Source organism: Patagioenas fasciata, chromosome 5 (genome assembly GCF_037038585.1).
Source record: "Patagioenas fasciata isolate bPatFas1 chromosome 5, bPatFas1.hap1, whole genome shotgun sequence".
NCBI classification, from domain to species: Eukaryota; Metazoa; Chordata; class Aves; order Columbiformes; family Columbidae; genus Patagioenas; species Patagioenas fasciata.
The window spans coordinates 10,373,212-10,390,152 of record NC_092524.1 but is presented as its reverse complement, the minus strand read 5'-3'; the positions used below and the strand labels follow the sequence as shown (position 1 = coordinate 10,390,152).

The 16,941-nt window shown below is 37.1% G+C and overlaps 1 protein-coding gene across 3 annotated transcripts in view; it reads left to right on the top strand.

Annotated features, from left to right (window-relative positions):
* USP47 (ubiquitin specific peptidase 47) overlaps positions 1 to 16,941 on the top strand; it is a 58,893-nt gene that overhangs the window by 3,480 nt on the left and 38,472 nt on the right. For 2 of the 3 annotated variants that reach the window (XM_065839716.2, XM_065839717.2), the window contains exons 2-3: positions 13,019 to 13,078; positions 16,452 to 16,655. In XM_065839716.2, the coding sequence (XP_065695788.1) occupies positions 13,019 to 13,078; positions 16,452 to 16,655 (264 nt within the window). The remainder of the gene's footprint in view (positions 1 to 13,018; positions 13,079 to 16,451; positions 16,656 to 16,941) is intronic. The other variant, XM_065839718.2, reaches the window with a different exon arrangement.

Here is a 16,941-nt window from a genome sequence, read left to right as displayed (position 1 = left end):
TAAATGGTAAGCACGTTCTTTAAAAACTGCTTTGTTATTAGGTATAAATTTTTCCCCTGTTAGTATAGTAAAACAGTAACCCTGAGGATGGAGTGGGAGTAGCATAAGATAATAATGGAAATAAGAAGAAAACGGCGATATTAGAAGGAAAAACACTTCTGTGTCTTTCAGCCTTGAAGCTTATTTTGGGCAGATCTACCTCAAATAGAAAATAACAAAATATTCTGATCAGCACAGTTGATGAGAAAGTTAGATTTGTGTGTTTGATTACTAGTAATGTAAGTGAACTTTACTAAGACTTTTCATGAAAATCAAGATGTGATTATTGCCCAGACCCAGTCATAATATAAAAAGAATTGGTCAGACTATAAAAAGTGTAAAATATTATCTAAAAAGTATGTTCTGCTAGGAGGTTTTTGAAGTGTCTGTGCCACTAATTAAATAAATGCTGTGCAGAAACTTTCTCAACGTGTTCCAGCATGAGCTATCCAAAGTACACCTGTCGGAATAAATATATACATGTGCTTTGTACTTGCTGCCACTAAATCAAAGGAGGTAGTGTGAGTTCTTTCTTAACTAATGCGAGTCTTTTCATCCCTTCACTAATGAATCCATTTTAATCTTCTGCATTGGACAAACAAAATATGTTTCTTGATGGGTATCACTCTAATTCCTTCATTAGAAGAGCAGGAATACAATTAAGATATTTTACAATTATGTTGTAAAGGGATGCTGTTCTTTTCAGTGCTGATGACATCCTTGTTCTTTCATTCCTGTGTATTAAGAGGTTCTACCAGTGGTTACAGCTTGTGTAATTTATCATTTTTTTCCTGCTTGGTTACAGCTTGTGTAATTTATCGTTTTTTCCTGCTTTCCTTCCTATGTGTAAAACATAAAGGTATGATTGTGACGAATGGAGAAACTGACTGCTTCATTGACCGAGCAGATATTCTGGAAACCAAATTTAGGAAGCAAACAGAAAATCCACACAGAATTCTACCAAGTCATGTTTTCCTTGCAAACAGGTGCTTTCTGAATGATATTCAGGTGGTAATTTGTTTTGGTGAATAAGGCATGAGGGTAGAATGCAAGCACTTTCCCTGCTTCGTTCAGCCACTGCGCCTCTCAGTCGCGGTTTAGTTCCCCTTGCTACATGCATCTGGGCGTTTAATCTATAATACGTGAAAGATGTTCAGGATAATTATCTAATAACCCCTCAAGATCATCTGATGGAAAGTTTTTACCTAAGAGGTACCAACTAGCTCGTGGGTAGTACTTGGTACTGGAATCTCAATCTTTAAATGCTGCTAGCTAAAGTTATTACTCAGTAGAATAGTCTGATGACTAAATAACATATCCCTTTATATATTCATTTATTTTGCTATGGTAATACATTTTGAACATCACCACAAACAAGAAATGCAGTTTTCTTTAGAGTTTTGTCTGTCACTTGTGATTCAAGTTTCTAGATCAAGTGAGTACAGTGGTACAGGTATAATCCTTATTTTTTTGTGCAGCTACACACTGTTTCTCAAACTAGTAATGAACTTTTTCCAAAGCTGTGAAGTAATTGGAGGCAGAATATACTTTCAAGATCAACATTACATTCTACACCGGGGTGTCAAACTCATTTTCACTAAAGGCCATATCAACCTCACAGTTGCCTTCAAAGGCCCAAATGTAATTTTAGGATTTTGCCTGCACCTTGTGTTTGCCACTCGGTTATGTGCATTGTACTCCTTTTATTACCAATACTGTGTCATAACACAAAAGTCGTACTGTTTTTTTCTCCTTTAAACAAACCTGTGTTTGCTTTCCCATCTGTCATCAAATTGCCTTCCTTCTGCATCCACCTTACTGGACATGTTTGAGTTCATGAGTGGGACATGGCTGCTGGTTACGAAATATCTTTTTACAGGCACTTTTAAAAAATAACATGTAATTGCCAAAGTTCATGTATCTGGCTAATTTATTACAAAATTAAACATTTGCCCATTTGAGAGTACCCTTTTAGTCTCTTTCTCCCACCACATTTCCCCACACCATGTAATTCTTGTGTCTTGTCTTTCACAGCCCCAAGGCAGTTACTAGTGTCCCCCATCAGTCTCACCTATTACTCTTCTTACACAGACTCACCGCTCTCCTGCAGCAACACTGACCAGGCTGCAGCAACACTGACCAGGCCTGGCAGGAGCCTGGAGGCAAAGAGCTCAGCACTGCCTCAGGTAGAAACAAAATGCTGGGCAGGATAAAACAAGGTGGAGGGCTGGATTCGGCCTGTGGTCTGTGTTTGACACCTGTGTTCTATGCTGTCTTTCAGAATTTTAGTGTATGACAACAGTTTCTAGTGCTTTGTTGCCATTTTTAAATGAAGTCCATTAATTCTTTTTTTCGTTTCTAAAACCTAAGTACCTGTGGATTTAGATAATATGGCCTTGTATCATAGTTCTAACACATGAATCGTCCTGCCACAGAAATACTGATGAAAATAATTGTTATCCAACTTCCTTTTGCTGATAGAATGTATTGATATTAATATAAGGTTAAAACTTGTGGAGACTTACTGAAATAGAGCAATACCTTGACTTTGTGTTATCTTTGACTTGCATGTCTTAGTCCTGTCAGAATTAAACTTGGAATGGAGGGGGAGTTATTATTTCAAACCTTTTTCCCAGTACATTACAATTGATACAATAATGCACTAAAATAAGTACAGATGTTCACATATCCAGTCACAGCTCCGTTCTTTCTGTTGTATTTGAAAATATACTGGATTTTATGTAAGAAACTAAATGTGGAAGTTATGTCTCTAGAAAATTGAGTGAATTACATATACATATTCAGTTTGAAAAAGTTTCTAATTCCTATTGTGGTGTAACCCAAGCTAGCAATATAGCCACGATAGCTGCTGACTCACCTTCCCTCCACCCCCCAAATAGGGGAGAGAATCAAAAGGGAAGGGAGAAAATGGGATTGAGATAAACACAGTTTAATAAAGTAACAAAATACTAATACACTAGTGGTAAATATATATATATATAAATAGAATATTAAATAATAGATACTCAGTGCAATTCCTCACAAACTCCATCCACATTGAGCAGCCAGTCCCAGGAAGCAGCTTCCTGATCTTGAACAGCTGATCCCAGAGAGAGAAGGGGGGGAGGGGAAGGAGGGCAGAAAGGCCCAGAAGCCTCTGCAGAACAGGATGGCAAGAGACCAAACTAAAGAAAGTCCCGAACAGGACTCCCCCAAGCAGGTCTCTGTCCTGGCTCTGACAAAGAGAGACAGAGAAATCAGAAGATCATGACTCTCCTTAAATATGAAGCATGACGCAGATGGGGTGGAATACTCTTATTGATCCATCTGGATGTCAGTTGAGCTCTGCCCCATCCCTGCCTCCCTTTCCCAGCTGCCTCACACCTGTAGGCAGAGAGCTCGGAACATCCTTGACTCTTAGACCAGTGCAATTAAAGACATTAACTCTGTCCTGGGGTTGTTATCTCTTGTTCTCAAACTAAATTTAAACAATGACTGTGCTAGCTACAAAAAAAAAAAAGGTTTCTAACTGCATGAAGAAGATTACCTGTTTGCAGTCAAACCAGCACAATTCCTTTTGTGAATACTTGAACCTGATATTTTTACACTTTATCCCTTTGATAATTAGTATGGTATACCTTCAGGTGAGCTATTTAGCATTTTGTTATTTTTCTGTCTTGAACAAAATAGTCTCAAAACAATGCCACTAGTGACTAAAGAACTGATGACTGAAAATACTAATAAGTCTGTAATATTTTTGTAAACTTCTGATGTAATGATAATCAACTGGATCACGGTTTCAGCCACTGAAGTGTGTAGTATTTTCTTTTTTGCAGTGTTTGGTGTATAATCAAATTGCACTGAACAACTGGTCTTGCACAGTATTGGCAGCTGAAATAACTGCTGAAAAGGACATGTTGGCTGTATAAAAAAACACTCAATTCAATTTAATCTTTGAGATTGTGACCACAAAGATACTTTAGGTACTTCTGAAAAATTTCAACAGATTATTTTTAGATAGGTAGTTCTTTGAGTAGCTTAGAACTGGTTATCATGCTGCAGTTCAGGTTTATCTTCTCGATAATCACATGCGATGAAAGTCTTTTAAGTAGCATGAGGAAGCATTGTATTGGTGAATGCTCTGATTTTGAAGCTGTGTGAGAAATATACTTGATATACTGTGAAAGTTTTCACTGTAAATAATCTCTGAAAACAGATGTAAATAGCGATTTTTAGAAATCTGACAGAGAACTGCAGAAGCTAAAGGAGTGGAAGGAAGGCAGGTGTGTTTACTGAATCGTACAGGTACTGTGTTGGGATCAGTAACAATGTTTGAAGGAAAAAACAACCCAGTAGATACAACAACTTAAAGTAGTACCTGTTTTTTGTAAATGAAATATTTTTATCAGTTAGTATATGTAAAAATCATCTATGTCCCTCTTCGTATATACATTTTCTTATCTGTACCTTCTATGGAGATGTTGTGCTTCAGAGTTCCCTGTTCTCCCTGGAACCCTTCGTGGTGGCAGCAGATAGATGTTATGCCTAAGGCTTCATGGGTGCTTATGTTCTTAACTGTTATCCTTCATTCTGTGCAATATTGCTAGAGAACTACACAAAGAATTCCTGCTGACCTACCTCACTATTCAGTTTCTGTTTATCCTTCCCCAGCAGGAGATGGAGTGTTAAACACCAGAGTTACTGGAATTTAAAATTACCCTTGTATTAATGAGTTTTAATCTCTAAACTATACAAGAATTTCATAGCATACCTGTCTGGTGATATTGTAGTGAAGTAAACCTTCCCACTTTGAAGGTGTCAAAAAAGAGAAAGCTGTTCTTCTGCTGTCATTTTTTGCTCGGACTCTGGTTTGTTTTTATGCCAACGTTGCATTTGTAATTGAATCCATCAGAAAGTCTTTTAGAATATTAGCAGCATAGGCAAATGTTTAAATGAAGTTCATGGTAGTTCCATACTTGAAGGAGGGCGAGTGTAAAAGCACATCCAGTGCTTCTGTGACTCTCCATAGGAAACAAATGATGTGATTATACGTTAATATATAAAAGTGTTATATGTATTATATCTTGGGATGTTCCTGCATCCCTTTTTCCCCAGCTTTTTGGGTTTTAAGGAAAAACAAGGAATGTGCTGATTAGGAAGGTGGAAAGAAGATACAAGCAAAAGGAAGCCATATAAAGATGAGGCTGTTGCAGATCTGAATATAAAGTTTATATTGTAATGAATGTGCAGAGGCTGGCAGATAGTTTCCAAAAAGAGCGAACATTTACATGTAATTCTCATGATTTGTTTATGAAAACGCCTGGAAATTAAACAGTTCGGGGTCAGAGGATGAAAAAGTACAATCAGTTGAAATTATAACCTTTAAGAATAAGAGGGTGAAATATTCAGTGCCCAGTGGTTAAGAGAAAACTATTTAGATTTCAAAACTCAATCTGTTAACTACTGTGGATGTATTTTTTGTTACCCCTTAATTCGTAACAGGAAACTCTGTTAGAGTTCTTGTGTGATCTGTAAGCATGACCAGGAAGTATTTGTGTTCTTTCATTATTGACAGTTGCTGCGTTTGATTTTTAAGGGGAGTAATTTAAATTGAATTACCTTAATTTACCATATTTAAAATACCATTAGGAGATAAATGTAAGAAGACTGGTTCTTCAAGGCATTCTTAAGTAAGACATATTTAAAACCTTTTAAAATACAGAACTTGAATGGAAAATAGCCTAAAACTGAAAAGTAAATGTTTTGTTCTTTAGCTCAGCTGTCTGCAGACATGTGCCCCTCACCATACCCTTTTCTGTAGTCTTTTGAATACCCTGGATACATGTACTTAACTCTGGGCCCATACCAACTTTTTCTGGTTGTCATTTATATTCTTTTACAAATGACCAAGTAATCCATGATAGTAGGAACAAACTTTCAAAGGTAAATGCTGGCCTCATAACATACTCTTTATTTCTGAGGCATAGTGTTATTTTTGGACATGTTTAGAAAGTTGGAAGTATTAGACTTTGAAGTGTGGTATGTATTAGTAAAAGAATTTCTCCATATGCATTTTACAGGAGTGACAGTTTACAGCTGTCATGCAACTCTGTTTCAGTGAGATGGCAAACACTTTTGTTAATTTTTTAAAAATTAAAATCTTTTTACTAGAGAAGCATTTCTGAGGAGGTGATCTTTGAAAACAACACAAGTCCATAATCTACATGAGTCAGAGAAGAGAGTAAAACATATACTCCTCTTTTCAGAAGGAACAAGGTCACTGAGGCCCTACTACAGAAATTTATTTTGTATCTATTCTCATTTCTGCATTGGGTCATCCACCACTGGAAAGCATTCTTCGACTTCACTTAGCCAGGGCCGTTAGTTTCAGTATGGCCTTGGCTTTCTTCTGTAATGTCCAGCTGTTATTCTGTACCTACAGCAGGCTGGAAAGCAGTGAGCGTGGCCTGAGGGCAAAAGCAGTGGGATTGCTGCAGTAATGACACTTTTGGCTTTTCTGGACCATTCAGGATAGAAGAGGGCGAGTTATTCCTGTTGTCCTGTGAGCAGCACTGACAGAGACTCGTACCTAAGGATGGAGGGTGTAGTTTCTGTCTTTCAGGCTGTTAAAGGAAGTGGCACCATGTCCAGGTGGTGTTGGTATTTAGTAATTTAAGTACTACTACATATAATACACATATTTAAAATACTACTAATGCTCCTTCTCTGCTGGTACCATTATATTGCCCAGTCCTTTTCCAGGAGAGTAAAGGATTCTGTTGAGAAGCTAGAGGACTTACTCAGGTTAACACTAACCCACTGAAAAAGCAACCAGAAATGATTAATTTTAAGAAGGATAAACTATCTGAGCCTGCTCAACTTGTAGCTGCATGACCATTTGAACCAGCACAAGAAAGTGGACAGTGTGGGGGTGGAAATAAGCAGGTGGGACCAAGACTGCCTCTTCTGGCGGTAGTTGCAGTTATTCAAGTTTTAAGAGCTTCTGTAGCTGTAGCATTGCTGTGTTTAAAGTTGTTAAGCTGCCATGTATGTTTGAAATGTTATTGCTGCACTGTAAACTCATCTCGTTGAGTATCCAAAAAAGATGGGTATGTTTCATATTATTGTGTAAGAGTATCATAATTATTTTTTTCTAATTACAGTGGTCTTAATGAGATATTTCATTCAGGCATCTAATTTTGTTCTTTTAAAGCGTATCACATACTATTAGAGGAGAGCACAGCTAAAAGTAGAGGGCAACAGTATAACCAGGGACATAATGCTGTAAATGTGTTAAAGTGAAACAGTGAAGCAGTTCGTGTGAACTGAAATAGACGAGGGTTCACAAGGTTAACATCAGAGTTCAGGCTTCTATTGGGGGGCATAAGTGGGCTAACTTGCATGTGTGATTTTCAGTCTCTCAGATTTTTACTCTATTAGCAATTTTCAAAAATATTTGGTCAATTTCTGACTCTCCTTTCCTTGCACTGTTTTTGAAGTCTCTCTAACTGTAATTGTGGGAATGGGCAAGTTGTTTGAAATCTTTGTGATCCAGAAGAGGTGAATGAGTATTAAAGTTAGATAAGCAGTGACAATTAAACTCAAAGAATAAACCCACATTTCAGTTATGCCAAATTAAAACCATCATGCTATCACTTTCAAGATTATATTTTAAAATCACCTTGTTGTGTGTTAGCCCTGGTAGGCAGCTAAGCAGCATGCAGGTGCTCTCTTGCTTCCCACCCCCAGTGGGACAGAGGAAGAGAAAGAGCAAGAAAACTTGAGGGTCAAGATAAAATTGTTTAATAAATAAAAAGTGGAAGAACAGAGGGAAAAAACTGAAACAAGGGTTGCAAAGGCAATCACTTGCCTTGTCCTGTGGATAGACGACAGAAGCTTTCTAAACCTTTTCTTTCCCTTTTGTTGCTGAGCATGGTGTGGAATACTGCTTTGGTTAGTTCAGGTCACCTGCCCGGTCATGTCCCCTCCCAGTTTCTCACGCACCCCCCGATCTATTCACTGCAGGGGCAGAGTAAGACTCTGAGAAGGTCTTGACACTGCAAACACTGTTCAGCAAGAACTAAAAAGTTATTGTGTTATCAGCATTTTTACAGTCACAAATCTTAAACACAGTATCTTAGAGGATTCTATGAAAAAAATTACCATAGCCTGGCCCAGTACATACCCTTTGGGTAGTTTTCCTTCTTGTTTTCCAGTCTTGTTCCTAGTCAAGAGGACAGACTGAAAAGGCTTCCTTCAGTCTTGTGAATCCTTCATATCCCACCCCAGAAGAAAAAAAAAAGGAGGTGGCAAAGGTTTAATTACTAGGAAAGTGGTCAGGGTATATATACTTGAAGGTGGGAGGGTATTTTAGGCTCTGTGTGAAGTACTTTTTCCTCACTAGTAATGGGACAGAAAACCTCTCTTTAGTTTCACTAGCCTCAAAGCACAGTTGGTGGATTTTACCTGAAGTCTCTCCAGGTAGAATGAAGAATTTGAAGTTGAGGATAGAGGTATGTTATTCAGGTACTCATAAACCTGATACCACAAAATCAGTAAGTCATATTCAAAATTACATGATTGTGTCTAAAGGTTGTGCACAATTATTTTGCCTTGGGAAATGTTCGAACACAAGGTATATCAAGTTCACAGCTCAAAATTATTCCTTTTGAGATCTCCTGAGATCAATGTTTAAAGAAAGGAATATTTAGTTTGCCAGAAGTGTGCTATAAAATCATTCTTTGTAAAGTATGTTTTGATTCAGGCATTTGTAACAGAATTCTAGGTGCACTGTTTACTCATGAACTCCAACTGGGCTGCAGTGAGGCACAGGTGTTGAGTGACAACTCACAATGCTGTGACAGAATTATTCTAGTAAGCTGTCTTTCAAAAAGAAGTTGTTGCTTTCCTCTAAAATAAAGTCTAATGTGAGTCCAATTTCTCTTTTCTTCAGTAACTGACTACAGCAGTTCCCAAAACTATAGAGACCTGCTCAATTCTTTGCCTGTTCCGAGGACCTTTATCACCTCTTGTTCACTCCCCAGGACAGTGATGTGCTCACCTGGCTGGAAAAAGAGCTTTGCTGGGCTGGGAAAAAGCATGAAGCGGGACTAGCCCAGCTGAGGGGAAGAAGGGAGTTGTGAGCTGTAACGTCTCTCTGAATCTTCAAATACCTCTAAATGCATGGGGTAGAGTGTTCAGAGTGGAGATGGTAACCCATCTCACTCTGATTATTCTCCCCTTACTTGCTGTGTATTTGAAAGGTCCTTGACCTTTGCATTTTGTGCAGAATGTGGTGCTGTTGGCATGTATCCAGTGTGGTGTTTAATGCATTGGACCTCTTGGAATAGGTAAAGGAATTCCCTGGAATATGGTTGTGGGCTCTCAAGGAAAAAAACTTTAGTTGAACTGTAAATAAGGTCTGAATGTTTCTATACTATGATACTTTAGAAGTTAAAGGTACAAGTGCGACTCCTTTTTTGTGACTGAAGCTACCAAATTTCACTTCATGCTTGTAATTACTGGAAATATGCACCAAATCAGTTACACAGACTTGGTATATATGCCCCAAAGTTTGACCAGCATTAATGTGATAGGCAGTAGTCTCTTGTGTGCATTTCATATGGTATTCTTAAGTTGCTGAAGCTACATGAAATTTGAGATTTGCAGTTTTAGGCTTAATCATCCAAGTCATTTTGTGAATGTAAGCATGATGTCTGCCATTGCCACTTGCTACTGATGTCTGTCTTTCCTCTGGATTGCACTGATTTGTGAGAATTATTTATAGAGTGTGGACATGTAGAAACTTCTCTACTGGTGATCGTTTTAGATCTCAATAGGCCATTAACTTTACTTGGCAGTCAAACCTCATACATCTGTTGTTTAAACTCTTGACCCGAAACTTGTGATTTTACTTACTGATTCATGCTGTCAATATTTTTGTCTGTTGGAAATATTGGAATTTGGAAATGTTGGGTAGAATCTACGTGAAGTTTGAGCTTAGCTTTAGGTTTCACTTTTGGTCTCTGAAAATAATTTTATAAAAGAACTGCACCAGGAGTTAAAATCTTGGGAGAATCTTATGTCATTTGAAGAATAAAATATGTTTGTATTGCTTTGTCCTCGTAAGTTTATTAAAATGATTCTATAGAATTTTAATGAACTCAGTGATTCAAAGATGAAAAGTAGCAAACCACATCTAAATGCAGTGTTAAAACCACTAGTCTTGCATTTGAATATTGTTTTGACAGATGTAGTAACACTAATTTTTTTGTTCCTCTATTTTCAACAAATACAGAACCTATATAGTCAAACCTAATGTTTCAGTCTTGCAGATGGCACTAATAACAATGCTTCCTTTGTTAGTATATACAGAATTACAGCTTGAATTACTTCAGTAGTACAATATGCTTTATGCTCTGCAGCTTACAAATACAGATCTTTCATGGAAGAAAAAATATTTTTAGAAAGATATATGGGGTAAATGCTTATGTAGAATGCTGCTCTAGAATGTCCACCCTTGTCAGACCTGCATGTTGATTGCATGTTTGTATTATAAAGAGTCTTTTGCAGTTCTGGTCTAATACATAGTCAGACAACCACATGCAGGCTTGGGAATGTCACCTCCTTTCCAGAAAAGGAGATGACAAATGTAAGAGATGGAGTGATGAGATGAAAGGGTCAGTGTTTCCATATTTTTAGAAGTTTAACATCTGAAATTACACTTTTAAATATTTATTAACCAAAATAATAGCTTGAGAAGTCTACTATGGTAAAATAATCATAGGGTGGTTTCCTAAATTGTAGCCTTCAGTACCAATCTGCATTTGCCTTTTTAGATGCTTATACAGTTGAGGGTCTGCAGCTTGTTTTACTAAGCTACTGGTGGTGTGCATGCTGTGTCACAAGATGGCAAAGTAGGAGCTTTTCTGTAAGATGTAGAATTGAAGTAGTGGTTATTTTACAGTATATTCATCAAGTGGTAGAATGAATGCTTTAATTGAAAAGTAGAAAACTGCATTTGAAAGATGGACACATCTGTGTGATTTTGTGATTTGTCAGAGCAGCTGAAGGCTCCTAGTTACTTTGAAAATTCCTGAACATCATATAAACAGTGTAATTCATAAAATTCATTTGTTTGTGTCATGTGGAATATTGAAAATCAACTTTTGCCACTCAGAATTTGTTTAGAGTGAAGTAACTCTTGAAAATCTTCCAGCAGTCCTTTACTGAGAAATCAAGAACTGAGAACCCAGCGTAAGAGCATTCATATGCCAGAAGCAACCTGTGGATATATGTGTCCAGTTCAGGTGATACCTGGAGCCCATCGTCCCCTTCCACTCTCCACTGCGTGCACCAGGGAAAGCAGCACACTAGAAAATCACACATGCCCCAGACTCGCCTGTCTCTGGAGAGAAGGAATTCGGGCTAAAGTCAGGGCTCTTTGGCAACACCAGTAAGGGGGAAGATTGGAAGACTTAAGTCTTCCACACAGGGCAGTTTTCTTGATGACTATCATAGCATCATAAATCAGCAGTTTCAAAATTATGTTTCCAAGACTCTATTAACGTTTACATCACTTTAACAAAATATATATAACTTCCAACTGAGAGCAGGTAAAACTAGTAAGCAACAAATCATTTAAATTGTGGTGGTGTTTGTGTGTGTTTTCCTTTCTTTTCTTTTTTCTTTTGTTTTGTTTGATATTTTTTTATGTGTGTGTTTTGGTTTGTGGGATTTTTTTGTGGGTTTGGTTTTGTGATGTGGATTGTGTGTGGGTATTTTTGGTGGTTTTTTTGGGGGGAGGGGGTTGGTTCTCATTTTGTTTGGGGTTTTTTTTTTGGTTGGTTGGTTGTTGTTGTTGTTTTTGTTTTGTTTTTCATTTCCAAAACCTCTGTTGAATCTGAAATTGTAAAATGGTATGTAAAGAAAACAACGGCTAGATACAAGTACTAATCCTGGATTATGGGAACTTCAAAACTGGAACTTCAGTTCTCTGTATGCAAAGGAGGAAGTCTTGCCTTATGTATCATCCTGTTGAGAAATGCAGTGGTCTAATTTGGGCTATTGTTGTAGGTCATTTTGTGGGGCAGATAGAGCATGTCAGTAAAGGTTACATCAGAATTTTGTTTTGATCATCTTGACTGAAGGTGCAGTTGAAGAAATTTGGAAAAGAGCAATGATGTTATTAGTATCTTCATTCTCACTTCCTGTTTTTCCTTTCTGGAAAAATACAAAGTGCAATGCTTCAGATTCACAAACAAGTTAATTTGATGTTTGTCCATAGTCAGAAAACATTTTTGTAGAGGTAATTTCATTGTTGCGTTTTTGATGGTACAATGGAGATACGAAGGCAGGTTTTCTGAAGACCGTTAGGAATAAGAAAAGTCACGAACTTCACTTTACTACCTTCGGCTGCATACTTCAAAATGGGTTCCTGTTAATAAAAACTTTCCTATAGGAAATAATTCAGGCATGAAGGGACAATTTCACATGAAACTGGATAGCTTCATAAGTTATAAAGGCGGCAATAAACTGAATTACAGGGTTATGTGCTAATCTTGTGCTTCAGCCATCCGAAGTAAAATGTTTACCTGTGTCTGGAGGGCTTTTTTAATATAATGAAGGAATTTGTTAGTGTGAATTTATATCTTGAATTATTGTTTGCATTTTCTTATCCACTTGCTTCTTTTTTTACTTCATGAAATGTAGTCTGTTCTGTATCACAACTTAACTAATATTTTATGTAACACTGCTCCTATGATAATATAAATGTTAAAATAGAGTCCATTGAAGTTCATGTTAATAGAGAACTTTTTAACAATATTTGGAGGCTATTCCTTTTAAAGTTATTCTGTGAATGGTGGTTTGGACCTCAGTAATCACATTTTACTTATACAATAAAACTGACTTCATGCAAAAAGACAATTTACTATTTTAAAGGATTATGACTTGATAATTTTGTTTTTATATACTATAGGATATGTTTTGGAGTTGCAGACAAAGTGTCTTTGCTGAAATGAAGAAGAAATTTTCACAGGTAGACAGATGAAACCAACTTTAGAAAATGATAACCAAGATACATAGTAACAAGCATGATACTGTAGCTTTGCTTTATTTCTTAACATGAGCATGAGCTATGGAATTTTTTGTGCATGTTCTTGAATACAAAGGTTATATACGTATTAAATGCAGTCTTAACAGTAGAAGCTTCAAATTTAGTGTGTGTTTAGATGCTTTTACACTGGTGTGTGCGCGTTTGGGCCTCTGTAGCCTTTCATTAAAAACATGGAATTGTGTAGTTATCAGAATATATCAGATTATGTAATGATTAAAATTAAGTTTTGTGTTTACTTTGTGAACTCAATTTGATAACAGCTGGTCAAAATAGGTTTTAGAGGCCAATATTGCCTTTTATGCTATTTTTATAGTAAAGTTACCACAAAAAAAGATGTTTACATTGTTGCCTGATAGTTCAGATGATATAGGAAATGCTTGCTATGAACAGAATAGGACTGAGGTTATTTTTACTCTGTCTATTTACTATGAACAACTTGAAGCAGTGGCAGCACAAATGATGGCTTAATACCCTTTACTATATTAACCCTGAGTTAAACCAGTTCAGTCTGTCCGAATTACATCTGTGAACAAGGAAGAGAAGATTTATCTGACACAAAACATCCAGCAACCCAACCAGCAAATCTTCTGTAATCCTCTATGATTTGTTTGCTTAATGTTATTTCCATACATCAGATACTGTGTGTCTAATTATTTTCAGTAGCAACTCCCATGTAAGTCACAACTGATTCACTATCAAGGGCAGTGGAGAAAATGTAAGGAGGAGTTGAATTTATAGGTGTCTCCTGCAGAGACGAGGGGAGCGAAGGTGTTGGTTATGTGCAGGTGGTAGGACAGTGAGGAATTGAGCCTCCAATGGAGAACTTCTTTTCCTGACATGCTCATATACATGGTCAGGTCAAGTTGTGTGGCCTGTACAAAATTACTGTGGGAATCATTAAATCTGAGCTGACTTACATTTTCCCAGATGAAGCTGTATGAATAGTAGCAAATGGTTCTTCACCTCTCTGCACTGTTCTGTAGAGGAGTGTGGGCTTCCACCCAGAACAAGTCTCTGCCATTGCAGGGAAATCGGGGTCAGAAGTGTAGGTTGAGCTTATGAGTTTGTTGGGGTTTAGCTGCTGCTTATCTTCTCCAGAAAAATCAAGAAAGCAGACACTGAACAAGCTTCAGCTTTTCTTTTGTAACCACATGATGAAACAGACAAAGTGTGTGCTTGTTGTTTAGAAGAGAAAAAAAAAGAAAAAAAAAAAAAAGAAAAATTAAGCTCTGCTGGGAAATTCAAAGGAAAGAACCCAGGAGAAGTAATCATTGGGAAAATTTAATTTTAGTCTACTCAAGTACAGCCCTGCGTGTCTCTGTGGGGTCTGTGTGTGAAAGTGAGGACATAATATGTCAAAATTACTTTGACTTCTAAATTGTGTCTTCTTTATAACGTCTGGTTAATGTTTCAGGAATAGTTTGTCTGTCTTCTTGTATAGTAGTTCGTAAACTTCATAAACTTAAAATTCTTCAGTAAGGTTTAAATGTATGGAGATGAAGTGTTGCAGATTTGCTGGAAATGGTGCCTTGAATCTTCTTGAGCATGCAGTTAATGAAGGTTTCCACATAGGATAGTACATTTGATAAACTTACAGAAATCGACCTTTAAAGTCTTAAAGCAGAGTCTGAAGCAAAGTAAGGTAATACAGATTGAGGGGTGTGTGGTTTTATTTGCCCTTCTCTGCTAACTTTTTTCTGTTTATGATAGGAACAGACACTGCAGTCAGCTAACATGTCATTTTATAGTTACGTGTAAGATTCAGCTGATCTTGAAATTTTGTAAAATGAAGAGACACAGCATCAACTAAAATGTTTCTGTTCCCTTTTAAAAGGTTTACTGACATAAGAGCTCTCATGAGGGACTATATCTACTTTGCTGGTGGTCATCTGTGTTGTCTAGAGGCTGGTTGTGTAGAAATGCCAGAGATGCTGAAGTTGTTTAGTTCTTTGTAGTTCTTTATTCTCTAAAAGATAGTCATGACAGGCTGACAGTTTTAGCGTGAACATTGTTCTTGCTGTTAATGTTTTTATCCACTGAAGATTGTGATAGCACTGCATGTATTTTTTAGGTGATGTGCCCTTTAGCCATGGACTGAGATTTGGGTGCTCTGACATGCATTACTAATGCTTTTTCTGTGTGTTAAAAGTTGAAAAGGCTGAGTCCTTGGGGACTAATTATTCCTTTTACTGACCTGATGCTTTCTTGTGTGACCTATGTTTAAATATTAGTTACTCCTTATTATTCTACAGCTTTGGATAATTGGGAGAATTTATTGATTGTGCTTAGATTTTTTACTTCCTGGGTTTTCAGTGTTGGGAAAACACCATTTTCTTGGCTTACCTGGGTCCATAAAATTTTATCACTATTCTGTTGCCACCTTCATTGAAGATAGTTACAATTCGGATATATTGAAGTTGCCTCTTAAAGTCTTCACTTTGTCTAGTAGCCATTTGCTAATGTTAATTTTCTTAACGCTGTTTAGGCAGAAGAATTTCTCATGTGACTCTTGCAACAGTGGATTTAGTAGAATAAAGTTGGTGGCTTGCTTATGAAACTTATTGTTTAATGGTCAGCTTCCAAGATTATTTGGAAGCTTGCAGATCTTCTGGGTAGCATTTCTAAAAATCACAGAAGTTATAATTCTACCTCAGCAGAATCATAGAATCATTTCAGTTGGAAGAGACCCTCAGGATCATTGAGTCCAACCATAACCTAACCTAACTCTAGCACTAAACCGTGTTCCTAAGAACCTTGTCTAAATACCTTTTAAACACCTCTAGGGATGGTGACTCTACCACTTCCCTGGGCAGCCTGTTCCAATGCCCAACAACCCTTTCCATGAAGAGTTTTTTCCTGATATCCAATCTAAACCTCACCTGACACAACTTGAGGCCATTTCCTCTTGTCCTATCACTTACAATCATGTCAAAGCAAAAAAATGAACTTGGAAGTGATGATTTGAAAGTCTGTTCCTGATTTGAAGCCGACTTCTGTCTGCTTACTGGCTGAAAATCTGTCCAGAACTTGAGCCAGTATATCTCTATAGAGTGATTCACGCACATGAATTCCTTTTCATTCTATAAAAATTGAGCTTGTTTTTACATATGTTTTCCAAAACTGTAAGGTTCTTAACTTTCTTACGCCTGCTTTCAGAAATAAAAGCCAGTTTTAGGATCCTTAGGTTGTAAAAGTATACTACGTTTTATTGGGGAGGGATTGTTTTGATTTTTTTCAGTTAAACTCCAAAATATTCTTAACGTCACTCATGAATTGTTGCCTGCTGTCATTTCAGGTGGAAAGTGCTGCTGAGGAACCCAGGGTGCTGTGTATAATACAAGATACCACAAATTCCAAGGCGGTGAATGAGCGTGTTACCTTGAACCTACCAGCTTCCACACCACTTAAAAGGCTGTTTGAAGATGTGGCTTCAAAAGTGGGCTACGCGAATGGAACTTTTGATTTGGTTTGGGGAAATGGAGATAATGTAACTGATATGGTATGGCAAAAGTGCTTTTTATTTCCTCTTGATAGTAAACATTTAAACCTTTACATTGTAGAAAAGTGCTGTCTATATTGTGTAGTGCTCATTTAATTCCTGTAAATATTCATAGTAGGTGTGCCAGAGCAGACTGATGCCACCATTTTGATTTGACAGAATTTAGTTCTGTATTATATCTACATTTTAATCTCAAGAGGTACTCTTAATTGATACGTATATTTATTCATTAAACAAAACAAACTAATATGGTCATTCAGATGTAATGCTAGTTTTATTGGTAATA